At 48.8% G+C, this 16082-nt stretch overlaps 4 protein-coding genes across 4 annotated transcripts; 3 read left to right on the forward strand and 1 right to left on the reverse strand.

Moving 5' to 3' along the window:
* Positions 1-391: 391 nt before the first annotated feature.
* On the forward strand, positions 392-1944 carry VC83_01720 (uncharacterized protein). Its single transcript, XM_024465394.1, has 2 exons — positions 392-1043; positions 1094-1944. Exons 1-2 carry the CDS (start codon positions 483-485, stop codon positions 1889-1891), a joined length of 1359 nt encoding a protein of 452 aa, XP_024327254.1. The 5' UTR covers positions 392-482; the 3' UTR covers positions 1892-1944.
* Positions 1945-4132, reverse strand: VC83_01721 (uncharacterized protein). The gene is made up of 6 exons (XM_024465395.1): positions 3845-4132; positions 3554-3794; positions 3319-3505; positions 2916-3268; positions 2534-2861; positions 1945-2475 (listed from the first exon to the last, which is right to left on the reverse strand). The coding sequence occupies exons 1-6, from the start codon at positions 3874-3876 to the stop codon at positions 1997-1999; spliced, it is 1620 nt and encodes a 539-aa protein (XP_024327253.1). The 5' UTR covers positions 3877-4132; the 3' UTR covers positions 1945-1996.
* Positions 4133-6416: 2284 nt separating this feature from the next.
* On the forward strand, positions 6417-6967 carry VC83_01722 (uncharacterized protein; the record flags this gene model as incomplete). The annotated part of the gene is made up of 3 exons (XM_024465396.1): positions 6417-6470; positions 6522-6861; positions 6912-6967. The coding sequence occupies 3 exons, from the start codon at positions 6417-6419 to the stop codon at positions 6965-6967; spliced, it is 450 nt and encodes a 149-aa protein (XP_024327252.1).
* Positions 6968-7668: 701 nt separating this feature from the next.
* On the forward strand, positions 7669-8287 carry VC83_01723 (uncharacterized protein; the record flags this gene model as incomplete). The annotated part of the gene is made up of 2 exons (XM_024465397.1): positions 7669-7847; positions 7933-8287. 2 exons carry the CDS (start codon positions 7669-7671, stop codon positions 8285-8287), a joined length of 534 nt encoding a protein of 177 aa, XP_024327251.1.
* Between the last annotated feature and the right edge of the window lie 7795 nt (positions 8288-16082).

The following is a 16082-nucleotide window of genomic DNA, read 5'->3' on the forward strand; positions in this document are numbered from 1 at the left end:
AGTTTTCTTACTTGCGCCGCGTTCGTTCCAATTCATGGAAGCTGCAGGTCGTATGTAAGATGCGATGGCCGGTTGATTTGGTGCCGGTCGAGGCAGGTCCGTTGTAAAACCCCACAACGGAACTCGGAGAGACAGAGCTGCTCTGGTGACGGCGGGTGCGTGGTTTGGCAAATGATTGTCCTCGATCCAACCTCGTGTCTCCATTGATCGACAACGTGTGGTTTCCTCGTGGTGGTGTGAAAGGCAGGGCACAGCGGGGTGGAAGCCGTGGAAGCCGGACTAGACTGCTTTGTAGAAGCTGCAATCAAACTTTGAAGGGGCCCAACAAGACGGGAAAGTTCCGAAATACAAGTAGGAAAATATAGCATAATATTTGCCAAGGACTAGGGAATATAAGAGGCTTTGCAACCACGCCCATCTCTAACTAGCAAGAGTAGGCCCATTTGTTGCCTCATCTTCCAATCCTACATAATTCTTCCAAGATGCGTTCATCTTCAGTCTTGAGCATTGCCCTCTTCGCGGCCTTGGGTCTTGCTGCTCCTTCCCATAATGGACCTGGATCTCCTGCATCCATCAAGAACTTGAAGGAGAAGGTCAAGAATGTTGTCCACATCGTCATGGAGAACCGCTCCTTTGACAACTTGGTAGGTGGCCAGACCTTCACCAAGCACATTGACACTCCTGCCAACAGCGGCCCCTTCTGCAACAAGGTCAACACCACGGACCCTCACTCCCAGACCTTCTGCACCCGGCCCAAGGATTTCGATTCGATCAAGGATGACCCGGATCACTCTGTTCACGGCAACAACTTCCAGTTATACGGCACATTCCACCCGAATAACGCGGACGTTGAGTCAGGAAAGCTGATTGCTAACAACAAGGGCTACTTGGAGCAGCATTTGCGTTCCCACCCCAAGCTCACTGATGTGGACTACGCTGCCAGAGAAGTGATGGGGTATTACACCCCGGATCAGGTGCCTGTCGTCACTGAGCTCTGCAAGGAGTTTGTGACCTTCGACAAATGGCACTCTTGCGTCCCAGGTGTATGTGATAATTAAATGAACAAGCTTGGACTTGCTAATGCGAAAGATAGCCTACCAACCCCAACCGCATGTGCATCCACACCGGTACCTCCGGCGGCCGCGGCATCAACGACAAGACCTTTGACCAGTCAACTATCACCGAGCGGAGTCTCTTCGAGCAGCTCTCTTCCCAGAACATTACATGGATGAACTACGATGGCACAAACGGAGCCTTCAACTCTGACGCCAAGTTCTACAAGTGGACCATCGCTAACGGCAAGGACAAGACCAACGTCAGGCCCCTCGAGAGCTTCTTCCAGGACGCCTACCTCGGAAAGCTCCCGCAATACACCTTCATCAACCCCTCCTGCTGCGGCCTCGACACCAACTCCATGCACCCTACCGGTCCCATCTCCACCGGCGAGGTTTTGCTCAAGCAGGTCTACGATGCTGTCCGCAACTCCCCACAATGGGACAACATGCTCCTCGTCATCACCTTCGACGAGGCCGGTGGTTTCTACGACCACAGCGCCCCACCTAAGGCAGTTCGCCCTGACAACCTGACTTACACTGAGGCCACCCCCGACGGAAGCACATACACCCTCAACTTCGACCGCTACGGTGGCCGCATCCCTACCTGGATCGTTTCCCCTTACCTGACGAAGGGACACGTTGAGCACAAGGGCGTCAACAGCGCTGGCCAGACTGAGGTCTACAGCGCTACCTCGGTGCTCCGAACCCTCGGTTATCTTTGGGACTTTGCGCCGTTCACTCCCCGTGTTGAGGCGTCGCCATCGTTTGACCATCTTTTCCAGAAGTGTAAGAACAAAGCCGCCCCCAAGTTGATGCCTAACCCGCGCGTGTTCTAGAGGGAGCGGACACGGAGGAAATAAATATTTATATTTAGACCAGTGATAATATATTCTTATAATTCGTTACTGCACCATCTTTCTTCCACCTAGCACCCCTGCACATCATACAGTCGCATTCCCCACTTCCTTAGCCTCCCGCGTCTCCGCCGCCGAAGACTCCACTCTCTCTTCGTCCTCCATCTCCTTATCCGCCATCTCCCTATCTACCAGCTCTTGCTCCAACTTTCCATTCCCCCTCCTCGCTCCCACCTCTGCCAAGCTCATCCCTCCCTGTTTAAGCCTCTCAAACTCCAAAGACGCTTCCGCCTCCGCTTCCCTCTCCGCCTGGCTCATCTCCGGGCCAATAAACAACATAAATACGTCATACGCCCACACCGCGCCCATGAAGATGCCAATCACCTTTGCGTAGTCGAAACGCGAGGCCTCGGTCGGGCTGGGCGGAAGGGGATAGCGCTGTCCGATAACGGCCTGGATGGTGGCGCTAGCTGAGGAGACGAGGTTGCCAAGCTGGTAGGTCAGTCCGACAAGGAGAGAGCGCAGTGCTGGGGGAGAGAGCTCCATTAGATGGATTGCTACCGGGCCTGTTGCGACGGTTAGTGTCCGAGTTGTGTGTGTTGTGTGCGGAGGAAGGAGACTTACCCCAAATGCCTAGTACGAAGAACTGTTCAAAAAATGCGGAAGCGGCAAGATGGTTCCTGGTGTGTGGAAGGACGTAGGCGGGGAGAATGGCACCGCCCATCACGGCTGTGGTGATCATGGTGAGGCGGCGACCGGCGAAGGTGCTAACATATCCGAGTACGGAGGCGCCGACTGCGGCGCCGAGCTGGCCTACTACGGTGACTATAGTGATGTCGTTGGGGCTCATGCCGAGCTGCGACTTTAGGAAGGTGGGGAAGAAGTCCTGACTGCCGTGAGTGGTGGCGTTGAGGCCCGACATGAGGACCACCATATAGATGATTAGGAACCACTAGGACATATTATTAGCACTCTACAAGAAATTAACCGCGGTAAGGAGAGCTACGTTATCCGCGAGCGCAATCTTGGCTTCCTTTCCATACGTCCGGAGAGCAGCGAACTTCGACTTGCCGCCATTGGAGCCAGTGCTGTGCTTAGCCTCGCGCTCTGCCTTCATGACCTGGAAGGCGTTGGTCTCGGGTGCATACCATCTCAATGCAATAATGGGGATGGGTGGGCCGGCACCGAACCAGAACAGGCTGCGCCAGCCGTGCGTTGTAGTCGGTACGAGCGCAACAGTGAAGACGGCCGCGAGGAGGTAGCCGATAGCGTAACCGGATAGGAATACACCTGATACGACTCCACGGGCGTCATAGGGGAGATCTTCCAGAGCCGTTGCAGCTGCGGGGCCGACAAGTCCTGGATATGTTAGTAATCTATACTAATCAAGCCGAGTTAAGGGGTCTTACCGCCCATGGCAATGCCGTACAGAGCGCGGACGCCTAGGAACTGCGGCAGAGTATTGCAGAAGCCGGTGGCGAGCTCGAGGACGATGAACAAGAATAGATTGATCAGCATGGGCCACTTGCGACCATAGCGGTCGGATATAACACCAAATATCAACGCGCCCACGGATCGCAGCATCAATGTAATGGTCTGAAGTCACTGTTAGAAGGCTCCATGCGTGGCAAGTGGGAAACATACAATTCCCCAAGACACATCCGCCCTAGTCACTCCAAAGGCTTCCGAGATATCGGTGATAGTCAGCGAGACGGTAAAGAAGTCAAACGCGTCCCAGGTCCACGATATGAATCCCACGATGAACATCAACCATTGGTGGGAATCGAGTTCGCGCAGGATGTAGATCGGGTTCCTGAGCTTGGTCATGGGCGGTTTTAGACTCGTCGGGCGCGTTATAATGTAGCGGCTTATTTGGCTCGGGGAGCTGTCGCGTCTGTCAGTACTGTAGATGCGACATAGTTGAGAGTAACGTACTAGAACCACCCCGCAGCCATGTGGTTCCTCATCCCGGTGGTTTTCGGTGTCGGTCACTCAGGGCAGATAGGGTAGAGGCTGGGTGCCGAAGCTGTTGCTTCGTAGGGGAAGAGATGTTCAGGACGAAGTACGAAGTTGTATCCAACGTCAACAATGCGGGGGACACAAAGTAAGGTTCAAGTACGGCTACAACGACACACCCGCCACAAGTCCGGGGCCCCGCGACTTCTAAATACCCCAAAGGATGCGGTAAGCGAATTTGAATCGCCTTTGCTCGTTCCGCATCTGTGCAGCTCTTTGTGGGGAGGGGAGGACTCTACAGTATGGTGTGGAGGAGTTCTTTGTGCTGTGCAGCGGCCGGGGTGATGATCTCAGTATCAATGCGGCATGGAATGCGGATGTTCAGAGCACGGGGTAGGGCACTGAGAGTGCGGTACAATCCCGTCCTTCATGAGAAAAGAATGAGTGTGCACATCGCATATCGCGCTTCGCACAGAAACCACCAGCATGCATCATTACACTGCCGCATGTTCTGCCAGGCTCTCTCATCAGTGGCAATATATTGCGTCCACTGACTACAGTGAGTGTTTCTCCCCTATGTGCTCGAAGTGCAGTTGGCGGCAGTCGCGAATAAGCAATTTTGGTCGTCTAGGCTAATTGGCCGACTAATAAGCGCTAATGACCTTCGTGCGGGGATTTATGACCTTTGTGCGGGGATTTATGACCTTTGTGCGGGGATTTATGACCTTCGTGCGGGGATTTATGACGGCCGTGGGGGTATGATCTTGTTTACCCCGCACTTCAAGTCAGGAGCCAGAAAATCTTGCTTACTGATTCGGAACTTATGGCTGGTGGCTTCCGATCTGGTTGCTAAAACCCTCTACTAGAGGGTTTTAGCAACCTGACCGTCAGCTTGACCAATGCCTGAAAAGGAAGGTGCCAAGCCGCCGGTGATTTAGCCCTGCCGCCCCCATACCAACCCCTGTTCTGAACGACGAAGAATCGTCCGATCTGATGCTCCTCCTGTATATAGTTAGTGTATAGATTAGTAATATAATTAATTCAACGTCAATCGAGTGTACCATGCTGGCGCCAGTGACCGAAGTAATTATTTATAACGATATACTCATACGATGCCTCCGAAACTAACGAATTACTGGTATTCCAGCCAGGTTCCAGTCTATCTGGCGACCAGATTCAACTCTAAATAGGGCAAAGAAGCCCCTATTCAGACATCTACTATAGCCAGTGGCTTTTCCTCTGGCGAAGATGATACCAACGACGACGATACCAATGACAACGATACCAACGACAACGATGATACCGAGCCGCCACCTCTACAAGCACCATTTACACCGTCGAATATACAAGGAAGACTGAAGAAGCGGAAAAGGAGTCAAGAAGAGGAGGATATACTACAAGGGAGGAAAGACTCGGGCTTTAAGCCCTAACGAGTATATTATACTGTTGAAAATCTGCCTCCGGATAGCAGACACATATCGAACAGCAGAGGCAGCAACGTTCTTTATTAATGTTACTGCCGATTGGCAACATGAGACTGGCAAAGAGCACAATACTCATTGCCGGGTTTTACGGAGGAATATTGCCGCTTGGCGGGAATATCTCCAAGATCTTGGAACTGGCGAGCAAGACGGCCGAACGGAACGGCAACTATATGAGGACAACTGGATAGCTGTCGATGCCGAAGCAACAGTTATCCGGGAGCGGAAGGAGCACTGGGGTACTATAGGGGCGAGGGGTGAGGCTTCTTTCCTCGCTCGGGCAGCAATGCTTCTCACAATGAAGGAGAAGCAGGTTATCAACCCGCCATTACCCTTGCATTCAGCCCGACCTACTACCTGGCTAAAACCCTCTAGTGTGAGTAACGGTTGGCACCCGTTACACCATCACTGCATCTGGCTTATCGGGGAACGTCTGTGCTTACTCTGATGAGATAGATCCCGACCTCGCTAACTTCGATCTCAAGACTGAAGGTAAAGACATGGATGGTCTCCTGGCCTTCCCAGTTTAAAGCCATAAACTCGGCCATCAAAGTCGTTGGGTCCGTGTGGAGCCCGCCAGGTTGGATGAAGCTGAACGGTGGTGACATGGATGGAACGACCACGGACAACAACATCAACAAGTATGCTAGTCAGTTTGCGCAGTATTTTGTTAAGTATACCCAGCCTTCAAGGCTGGCGGCGTGGATGTCGATGCGATTACGATTCAGAACGAGCCGCTGAATAGCCAGGCTGGGTACCCTACCATGTACGTCACGGTCGATGAATCGGCGCGCATATTCAGCATAACATTGGGCCGGCGTTAAAATCTGCGGGGCTTACGACGGAGATCTGGGCTTATGATCACAAAACTGGTAAATTCGACCCTACCTAACAGAGCCAGCCATATAACTAATTATCGAAGATGTGCCAGCGTACCCACAAGCCGTTCTCGACGGTGCGGGCTCCTTCGTCAACACGGTTGCCTGACATTGCTATGCCAAAAACAATGACTGGGCGGTTCTGACTCAGTTCCACGAGAAGAATCCCAACGTAGCCCAGTATCAGACCGAATGCTGGACATCGCCTACAAACAACTGGTACAGCACCATCGACTTCGTCATGGGGTAAGCCAACCGTCTCCTCCCCTTATTACATCTCTAACTCTAACATTCCAGACCGATGCAAAACTGGGCCTCCGCTCCATCGCATGGACCCTCGGCAGTGACACCAACAACGGCCCTCACCTCCCCGGCGGCTGCGGTACCTGCCGCGGACTTGTCGTCGTCGATACCGGCGCAGGCACGTATTCCAAGACGCTAGACTACTACCTCATGGGGCAGTTCTCGCGGTTCGTGCCCCGCGGCGCGACGGCGCTGTCGACGACGGGAAGTAAGGACTACGGCGGCGGACAGAAGTTTGAGGCGATGTCGTTTGTGGAAGCGGATGGATCGAGAACGGTGGTTGTGCAGAATACTTTTGGAAATGAGGTTTTCCTTACTGTGACGTTCAAGGGGGGTGAGACGTAGAGTAGAAAGGTGTATAAGGAGTCATTGACGACGTGGCAGTTGCCGCCTGCGAGTGGGTGCGCGGGGTGATGGGTAGGGGGCTGATAGCGGCGTGAGGGCGAATTTGAGAGTGGATTTTGGTCATAGCTATGGAAGCACTCTAGAGTATTTCACTTATCGATTACTATAAATTGACTGTCAAAGAATGGATATTATGATCATACGGAGCAGGTTTTGGCCCAAACATGTGGATGGTTAATATCTGGTTCTAGAATCGTCGTTGATAACCGAGCAGCGGGACAGCTTAGTTCGGGTGGATCACTGTGTCTTGTCCCTCACACTTCCCCCACACTTCCCCCACACTTCCCCCACACTTCCCCCACACTTCCCCCACCCTTCCCCGCACTTCCCCACACTTCCCCCACACTTCATCTCAACCATCCTCACAACCCCAGCTCCATACGTACCTATGTGTTGAAAACAGCCCTAGGGGCTTGGCACTAGGACCGCCGGCTTCACCGGCGATCACTAAAACCGTACCCCCGACATCGGTGCAAGGACATCAGAACCCTGTATCATATTAGTAAGATCTCTGTATTATATTAGTGTTAGTGGTTAGCATCAACGAAATGAGATCATAGGTATGATCTGCAGTTTCTGGTAAAACGTGAATCCCAGTAGCTTACGCCTATCTTCATCATCGCTAACGTCCCATCTGCACTCGAACCCTATCAACTCTACCTTACCAACTATCACCGCTACTGCTGTTATTACCATTTATTCACAAAGGGTACCTCTGTCCCAGGAGGCCTCAACTATGTCGGAGAGGGCGTCGCGGTCGTCACGTGGCAAGGCCGAAGGGGCCGGGTCCTCGCGACAGAACTTGTCAGCGGCCCATAAGAGGAGGATGGCAGACCGGGCATCACAGAGAGCAGGCCGTGAGAGAACGAATAACCATATACGCCACTTAGAGAAGCCAGTCGAGTCTTTGCAGAAGTCGGAGGATAATGACAGACTGAGCAATGTCAAGAGCTCCATGGACAAATGAGCAACTAATGTCGGTGATTTCCAATATCGGCAGGTTATGCAAAAGCATCGAGCACCCCGATGAGACACGGACACGGGCACGCTCGAGCAGTTCGCCAGGTGTCGCCTTCAAGACATCCATGGAACCGGGTCTCCACCAGCAACCACTTCACACCGGAACCGCCGCAGCAGATATGCGTCCTTCTTTTCCGGTACATGAGGGCCAACCTGAATCTTGGTGGCATCAGATTGGCTTGAGTGAAATGGAGGGAATACACCAGGTGCCTATCAATCCTGTGCTATTCTCCATGGATCCGTTGCTGCCAAACCCGAATTCGCCGATACAGGCACAAAGTCCTATTCAAACTCTCCACACGGTACCAAGGCCATTTCCAGCACTCTTTGGATGACGGCTGGGAGTCGATTAGCAAGGTAGACCAGCAAGCTTTCATCTCTTGTGGTCTTATCGAGAGGCTGGCTATTCTCCAAGTTATGAGACTAAAACTACGAGTATGTATTCCCCCTTTACTAAACTCAGGCTTGCTAACAATACGGGCTGAAGCATGTAGTTGATCCCACGAGCAAAAATCTTGAACGACTTCCAACGTTTATGCATGCGAGGTTTGCACAGACTGATCGTAAATCATGTTTTTGTTAGCTAACGTTCCCTTAGGCCAACTCAAAACCTAATCCAGCATCCGACCATGGTTGATTATTTTGTATGGTACGACCTCCTCCCTAGACTGTTATATAATCTAATTTATATATTAATAACATCTAGGCTAGACCTACGAGACATCTTTATACTGTCTCCGTACAAAAGCATGAAAAGTGCAGATGTTGTGAAGTTCGTTTCCATCTTCGATAAAAGCATACGGTTTCAATGGCCGTATGACCTGTGCGACAGAGTTGCTAGTAGTGCAAACAGTTCAGTTCAGTCCAAATTTGAGGCTGAACTGAACGCCCCGCAATATGGGAATTCGTGAACTGAACTGAACTGAACGAACGCCAGTTCATTTAAAACTACTTTGCTGTCATCTAGGAATCTTCAAGCCTAGTAGTGCAATGGCTTCCAGCCAGCTCTTTAGACATTCTAATGCCTTAATGGTCTCTGCGGCTAGCCTATTTCTTCTCTCCGTAACTGTAATTCCTACACCTGAAAACAGTCATGTCAATAGTCTAGTAGTCTGGCTGATATTTCAAACTAGACTATTAGTTTTAGACTGTTTAGACTATTGGTCTACAGCTTAGCAGGGAGGGGGTTGAGGCTTAGAATGAGGCTTAAAATGCAAGCAAGCATGGAGCTGTTTAAATACAATTACATAACGTCCTCGTCTAGCTGTCTGTGCTCTGTTATGCCTTCATTACCAATCTTTTGAAGCATCTAAGACTTGATACATTCAAGCGCTTGTACTGTCTCTGGTAATAACTGTGCCCTGCCCTCATATAGTATGTTACCAGCTCTTGAAAAGAGCCTCTTAGGCTCATCACTCATAGCTGGTATTGATAGTATATCAATTGCCTAGCATGAGAGGTCAGGTTGCGCTTCCTGATAAGACTCTTCCTTCAACCAATTGATTGGCCGTTGCTTACTTTTTTGAGGCAAGCGTGATGTGATACAATAGAGTTGATACTAGTCAGCCACTTCATCATCTTGTGGATTATTCTGCACTCAGAACTTTGAGACTTCTGATTGGCCATTGACATGACTTCCTCTTGAAGTTTCTTGATGATCAATGCTAGTATGTGAGCCTTCGTAAAATATATTCCAATGTTTCAACGTATCTGCTTGGGTTTCATCAATCTAATTAGGCCACTGCTGTATGAAGTATGCCCACTTCACATAGGGATCTAAGACAACTGCTACAACATATGCTACACTTATTCCTGTCAGATTGTAGTATTTTGTGAGCTTGTTCCATGCGCTGTTACACATGCCTTTGATAGGCTCTGAGTACTCCCTAATCTAAGACTGCTGAATGTTCTCAAAAAATCTTAACAGGAAGTCCATTGTTGTGATGAATTTGCCAAGTGTACCAAATGAGCCTTCTACGTCAAGTGTAGTCTACTCTAATATGTTCAGAATCTTATGAACTATGTTACTATGAGCCTAGTCCTCTATGTCTAAGGTATCCTGCTAAAGGTCATCATGAAAGTCCTAGCAAAAGATTCGAATTGCAGGACAAATTGTAGGCCGTAGAGCATAGCTGATCATGTGAGCCTATGAATTCTACCAAGTTGAGTTGTCCCTCTTAAGCCTTTTGCCTCCACCAAGCTTAATGAAAATGGCGATGCATTGTAGGGAGCGCTGTATGAAGACAATAATATTATGTAGCTTTCTAAGGGCGCCTTTTGAATGCCATTTATCCAATTCTAATACTGTCACATCAAGTGAGATATTGTATTTGTTGTCATCAAATAGGAAGGCTTGTACAGTAAGATTGATAATATGGCCCATGTAATGAAGTCTATGGTGTTTCCTATCTATTCAATTTGGTGGCTTCTTAGAAGATCTATAAAACAGATTAGACTAGAGAAGATTGATAAAAATAACCCTAAATCAACGTACCTTTTTGTAAATGGCTCATAAAAGAGTCATTATTTAAGGCATTATCAAGTATGAAGTAACTAAGCTTTGAAGTGATACCAAAATCAACAATAGCTTTCATCACATACCCTACTTAGTTCTCACTAGTATGAGGCCCTTTCATCTCATAGAAGATCAAAACAGGCGCCTTGGGTTTTCTGTGATGATCGAAATAGTGTGTAATAACACTGATGTATACAACACCACCACTGCTCCAAAGATCAATAGAAAGATGAATGTTCTAGGTGACTAGTCAGAGCTCAAGTAATAGAGTCTTATGCTAGGTATGATATTGCTGAATTGACAATGTTCTAAGTGTATTTCAAGTAGGTAGAACATTGCTAGCATTCTCATTTAGATATACCAAAAGAGCCTTAAACTACATCGATTCACAACTCTTGAAACTAATAGAATTGACAGCAATCCACTTAATTAAAAGCTCCTCAAAGACCCTTGGATCAAATGAGTCACCTCCATTAATAACTTTGCGTCTCTTGTGTGAATTTAAGAGTGATCGCGCAAGCCAGCTTAATGTGCTGCCTAACAGGCCTAACAGCCCCATTAGTAGTGCCTTTGGGTCTTTTTTCCCATGCTTGCGGTTGAGATGACTCACAATAATAACGTAGTTCACAAGCGAGTCGCCTACACAAGCTCACCACCGAATATTCCTTGGCATCGTACAAAATCATAAAATATCTCAACAATTAATTAATTAAACTATTCTAACTCTTCAGCATTTATATCCAGATCTTCAGGATAATGAGGCTTAAAATATAAAAATAGAATAGATAAAATAACTTATATAACTACTCTTCCCCCTTGTCATCAGCGTCTTTGGCTTCACTTTCTTCAACCTCTAGTATATGACCCCAATCTTGTAAACAGACCAAATATCGAAGCGTTTCAGGAGAGACCCTGTTCCTTTTCTTCGTAAGAATATCAGCTCCATTACTAAAGACCTGTTCTGATGGAGCTGATGTTGCAGGAATTGCCAAATGGCTCGAGCAATTGCAGCTATAATTGGATATTGATATTGCTTTGCCGCCCAATATTTGAGGATATCTGTTGCTGGACCTCGGGGCTCAACAAGCCAGCGCTTCCATTCTGGTTCTTGGTAAGTACTATGAGTCCTATAGGTGATCCTCAGCAGTTATGGTCACACCTCTTTGATGAAACGCAACACATTGAAAAGTTGTTTTCTCTGTACTTCATGGCCCAATCATCCTATCTGGGGGAGACCTAAGAACTTGACACCTGCATCTGTCTCAATATCCACAGGCTAGGGTTCACGAGGCAGTACTTGGACCAATGAATCACTGCTTGCTAAATCTCCAGACACACGTCGTATCTTGTCAAGAGCGATTTGCGTCTCATGCCGGCCACATAGTCCATGGCCCAAACCAACTGTGATTTTAGTATCTGAATCCGGTATGAGTCTTTAAATAACAACTCATACCGAGCAGCTTTGTTCGCTAGTCAGGCTGAAGTACAGGGCGTATTGTATATAAGAACGCAAAACCGCCTGTGATTTCTTCTCTCAGCATACTTTTATCTCCTTCAACATCAATATATTCATCAAGCGCTGTTATTACTTGTATTAAGACTTGCCAGCTTCGTTTCTGACCTTCTGCGTTCCGACCTTATGCTCTTACTTCTGTATGCCAACATGTAACGCTGACTTCTAAATGATAGAAGACACAGAGGTTCTCTTGCGTAAAGGTTTACTTATCAGAGGAGGCAGGGGATCAGACACAAAGGCTTCAAGTAACACGTTACTAGTATATAACAAATACTGTATTGAGTTGAGCACGAAGCTCCTATCTAAGGAAATACTATCTACTTATATAGTGGCGTCGTGCCTAGTGGACTCTTGGGAACTCACTCGAGTCCTCGGAGTCCTGGACTCTTAGGACTCTTCTCATCATCCTGCGAGTCCATCACGTGCCTAGTGGACTCCTGGGAACTCACTCGAGTCCTCGGAGTCCTGGACTCTTAGGACTCTTCTCATCATCCTGCGAGTCCGTCACGTGATACTTTCGGAACTACTATTCCCCGCTGCCCCTCCAGGTACCAGGGCCGGTCTCATGCGACCTCCCTCCTTCCTGTCCTGTAGTTGGCCAGCCTTCTTGTTCCGTCGTAACACTCGCTCCCTTCCCCTGGGCATTCGTCTCGAATCCTATAAGTACGTCCATGTCCCCGGGACTCTGCTGCTCCTCAGCGAGTCCTTCAACATGCAACATGCCTACTGACACTGCCCGCAAACTCCAGGAACGCAACGATCTTGTCCGTCGAATAAAGAACCACGGATACGAACTACCCGAAATGGATTCTTGCTCGAACTGCGTGAGGCGAAACGTTACTTGCGTGTCGTCTCCAAATGATTCACGGCGGTGCGCTGAGTGCGTTCGTCGCAACTTGAAAGAAAAATGTGACTGTATGGGTCCTGAGCATCCCGACTGGGTGAAGCTCGAACGGGAGGAGGATCGCCTGGATCGCGAAGAGGAAGAAACCCTTTCGAAGTTACTTCGTCTGCGGAAGCAGAAACGCCTCATCCGAACCCGTGGTAAAGATATGCTCCGACGAGGTTTGAAAACCCTCGACGAGCTTGATGCGGCAGAGGAGGCCGAACGTGTGGCTGCTGAGAAGCGTGACGCTGTTGAGGTCGAGGAACAGGCAGTTAGCGCTGCCTCCTCGTCTGTGACCGGGACCCTCGCTTCCTCCGATCCACTGGCCTACTCCCCTGCATCTTGGGATCAATGGCTGGCGGATGGCGGCGTCGATATTCCTCCAGCAGTTCTTTGCTGATGTTCCTTGTTGGTTCCCACGAATTATCCGTAGGTTCGTAATTTTCCCATTTTATCAAAAACTCTTCTCGACGTCCTACTAACCTTTTGTCTAGGATCGCTTCGACCTCATATTCGATTATCTCATTCTCGGGTTGGAGTTCAGTGTCGGTCGCAATTGGGGTATTTCCTCTTGCTGGTTCCAGTAGTGAGACATGAAATACCGGGTGTAGTCTAGAGTTCCTGGGTAGCTGCAGTCTGTAATTAACTGAGCTGACTTTGTTCAATATTTTGAATGGTCCCAATTTCTTGAAGTCCAACTTTGTGCTTGGTCGTTTCGTTTTGATATGTTTCCGGAGTAGGTATACTTTATCCCCCTCCTTGAAGGCAGGTTCCATACTGCGCTTCTTGTTTGCGTATGCGGCGGATCGTTCATTTAAGAATTGGATGTCCGTCGCAAGTTGTTCGTGGAACGATTTCAGTTGTTCCACCACGATCAGGGCTTGTTCAGCTCGTGATTCATCCGGTCTTGGTTGCCTATATGCTTCTGGCTGGTAGCCGTAATTGGCAAAGAACGGTGAGACTTTCGTTGCTTCTGTCATCGCGCTGTTATATGCAAACTGTGCGATGGGTAAGATCTGAACCCAGTTATCCTGTTGATGATTGACATAGCTTCGCAGGTACTGTTCAAGGGTCTGATTTAATCTTTCTGTTTGGCCGTCTGTCTGGGGATGAAAAGCTGTTGATAGCTTATGATTTGTTCCCAGTAGCGCCATCAATGATTTCCAGAATTTCGAAGTAAAGAGCTTGTCTCTATCTGAGATGATTTCTTCTGGCATCCCATGATCGGCTAATATGACTCGAATGAAGGTATATGCGAGCGCCTCGGCGTCGCTAGCTTCTAGATATGGTATAAACTTCCCATATTTCGTGAGTCTTTCCGTGATGACGAGGATAGAGTCGTATTCTATTCCTGTTAACGGGTCCTTGGAGGGTGGAAGCTTGACGATGAAGTCCAAAGCTATTGATTTCCACGCTCCTTTTGGTACTGGTGTCGACTTGAGTTGTCCGTATGGCAGATGCCTATTGGATTTTGACTTGCTGCAAATGTCGCACTCTCTTACCACTGTCTCTACCTGCTTCCTCATACCTGGGAAGTAGTAGTGTCGAGTGATTCGTTCGAAGGTTCGTGTTACTCCCTGATGACCGTGTGCTGGTAACGAGTGTTGTTCTTGCACCAGCGGGCGTCTCATTTGACTTGGGACATACACTAACCCTTTGTATCGAATCAATCCTTGTTCGTCGATGGCGAAGTCGCCTTCGACTTTGGACAAGACTCGCTTGGCGCATTCGTCTGTTGCGTAAGCTTTCTTGAGTCTTTCCTCGAGTTCTGTATCTTCGATGACTGAGATCGTCGCTAGTAACTCGTTGTACTGTATTCCTGCATCTGTTTTCTTCAGAATTGCTCTAGGTCTTTCTTCCTTTGGGCCGGCGTAGTCGGTCCGTCTGCTGAGAGCATCTGCTCTTGCATTCTCGGAGCCCTTGCGATAGGTTATCGTGAAGTTGTAGGCTGCGAGGGTTTCTGCCCAGCGGACTTGTCTGCGGTTTAAAACCTTGGTCGTGGTGAAGTATATGAGGTTCTTGTGATCCGTCCATACCTGCACAGGGTAGGTGGATCCCTCAAGATATACTCGCCACTGCTCAAAGGCAACGACAATAGCCAGTAGCTCCTTGTCGTGGATGTCGTAATTGAGTTCCGCGGGTGACAGTTTCCTAGAGTAGTACGCGATTGGTTTGAACTTACCGTTCTCGTCTGGTTGATTCAGACATGCTCCAATTGCGAAGTCAGAAGAGTCCGTTTCGAGGATGATCTTCTTTGCAGGGTCAAATGTAGCAAGGATAGGTGCTTCCGTGAACTTCGTCTTAAGTTCCTGGAAAGCAGCCTCTGCCTTGTCCGTCCATTTGAATTCGAGATCCTTTCTGGTAAGCTCCGTGAGTGGTTGAGCTACCTTGGAATATCCCGAGATGAATCTTCGGTAGAAGTTGGCGAAGCCTAGGAAGGCTTGCACTTCCTTGACCGTGGTCGGTGTTGGCCATTCCAACACTGCCGTTACTTTTGCTTGGTCCATCTTGATGCCATGCGTTCCAATAATGTAACCCAAGAATTCGACTTGGTTTTTATGGAACTCGCACTTCTCTGGTTTGAGGAGTAAGCTGTACTCCTTTAGTTTCTTCAGGACAAGTTTGACATGCTTGACATGCTCTTCCTTGGTTGCTGAATACACCAGGACATCGTCTAAGTAGACAATGGTAAAGATGTCTAAGTATTCGTGCAAAGCATCATTCATCAGTCGTTGCATAGATGCGGGTGCGTTTGTTAGCCCAAAGGGCATGACTTGATACTCGAATAGGCCATAGCGGGTGCGGAATGCTGTTTTCCACTCTTCCCCAGCCTTGATTCGGATCAGGTTGTATGCTCCTCGCAGATCTAGCTTACTGAAGATCTTTGCTCCTTGAAATCTATCGTGTAGTTCGTTGATTAACGGCAGGGCATACCTGTCCTTGATTGTGATGTTGTTCAACGCTCGATAGTCCACACATAACCGTAGGGAGCCGTCTTTCTTTGGTACGAAAAGCACCGGACTTCCTGCTGGTGATGTGGATGGTCTGATGAATCCTTTCGCTAGGTTATCATCGATGTACTCCTTAAGTACCTTCAGCTCCTTTTCCGATAGCTGATATATTGGTCCGAACGGTGGACTCTTGTCTTTCTCCAAAGGTATCTCGTGATCCCATGGTTGGTGCTTAGGAAGCGCCTCGTTCTTAGGGCCTTCC

This window comes from Pseudogymnoascus destructans, assembly GCF_001641265.1.
Source record: "Pseudogymnoascus destructans isolate 20631-21 unplaced genomic scaffold scaffold_3, whole genome shotgun sequence".
In the NCBI taxonomy this organism is placed as follows: Eukaryota; Fungi; Ascomycota; class Leotiomycetes; order Thelebolales; family Thelebolaceae; genus Pseudogymnoascus; species Pseudogymnoascus destructans.

Bases quoted from the DNA above. Each gene is read 5' to 3' on its own strand.
- VC83_01720 (XM_024465394.1), top strand. From the start codon at position 483: ATGCGTTCATCTTCAGTCTTGAGCATTGCCCTCTTCGCGGCCTTGGGT. The intron at 1,044-1,093 runs GTATGTGATAAT...TGCGAAAGATAG, and splicing joins GGCACTCTTGCGTCCCAGGT to CCTACCAACCCCAACCGCAT.
- VC83_01721 (XM_024465395.1), bottom strand. From the start codon at position 3,876: ATGAGGAACCACATGGCTGCGGGGTGGTTCTA. The intron at 3,795-3,844 runs GTACGTTACTCT...CAGACGCGACAG, and splicing joins ATGGCTGCGGGGTGGTTCTA to CTCCCCGAGCCAAATAAGCC. The intron at 2,862-2,915 runs GTAGCTCTCCTT...AATATGTCCTAG, and splicing joins AGATTGCGCTCGCGGATAAC to TGGTTCCTAATCATCTATAT.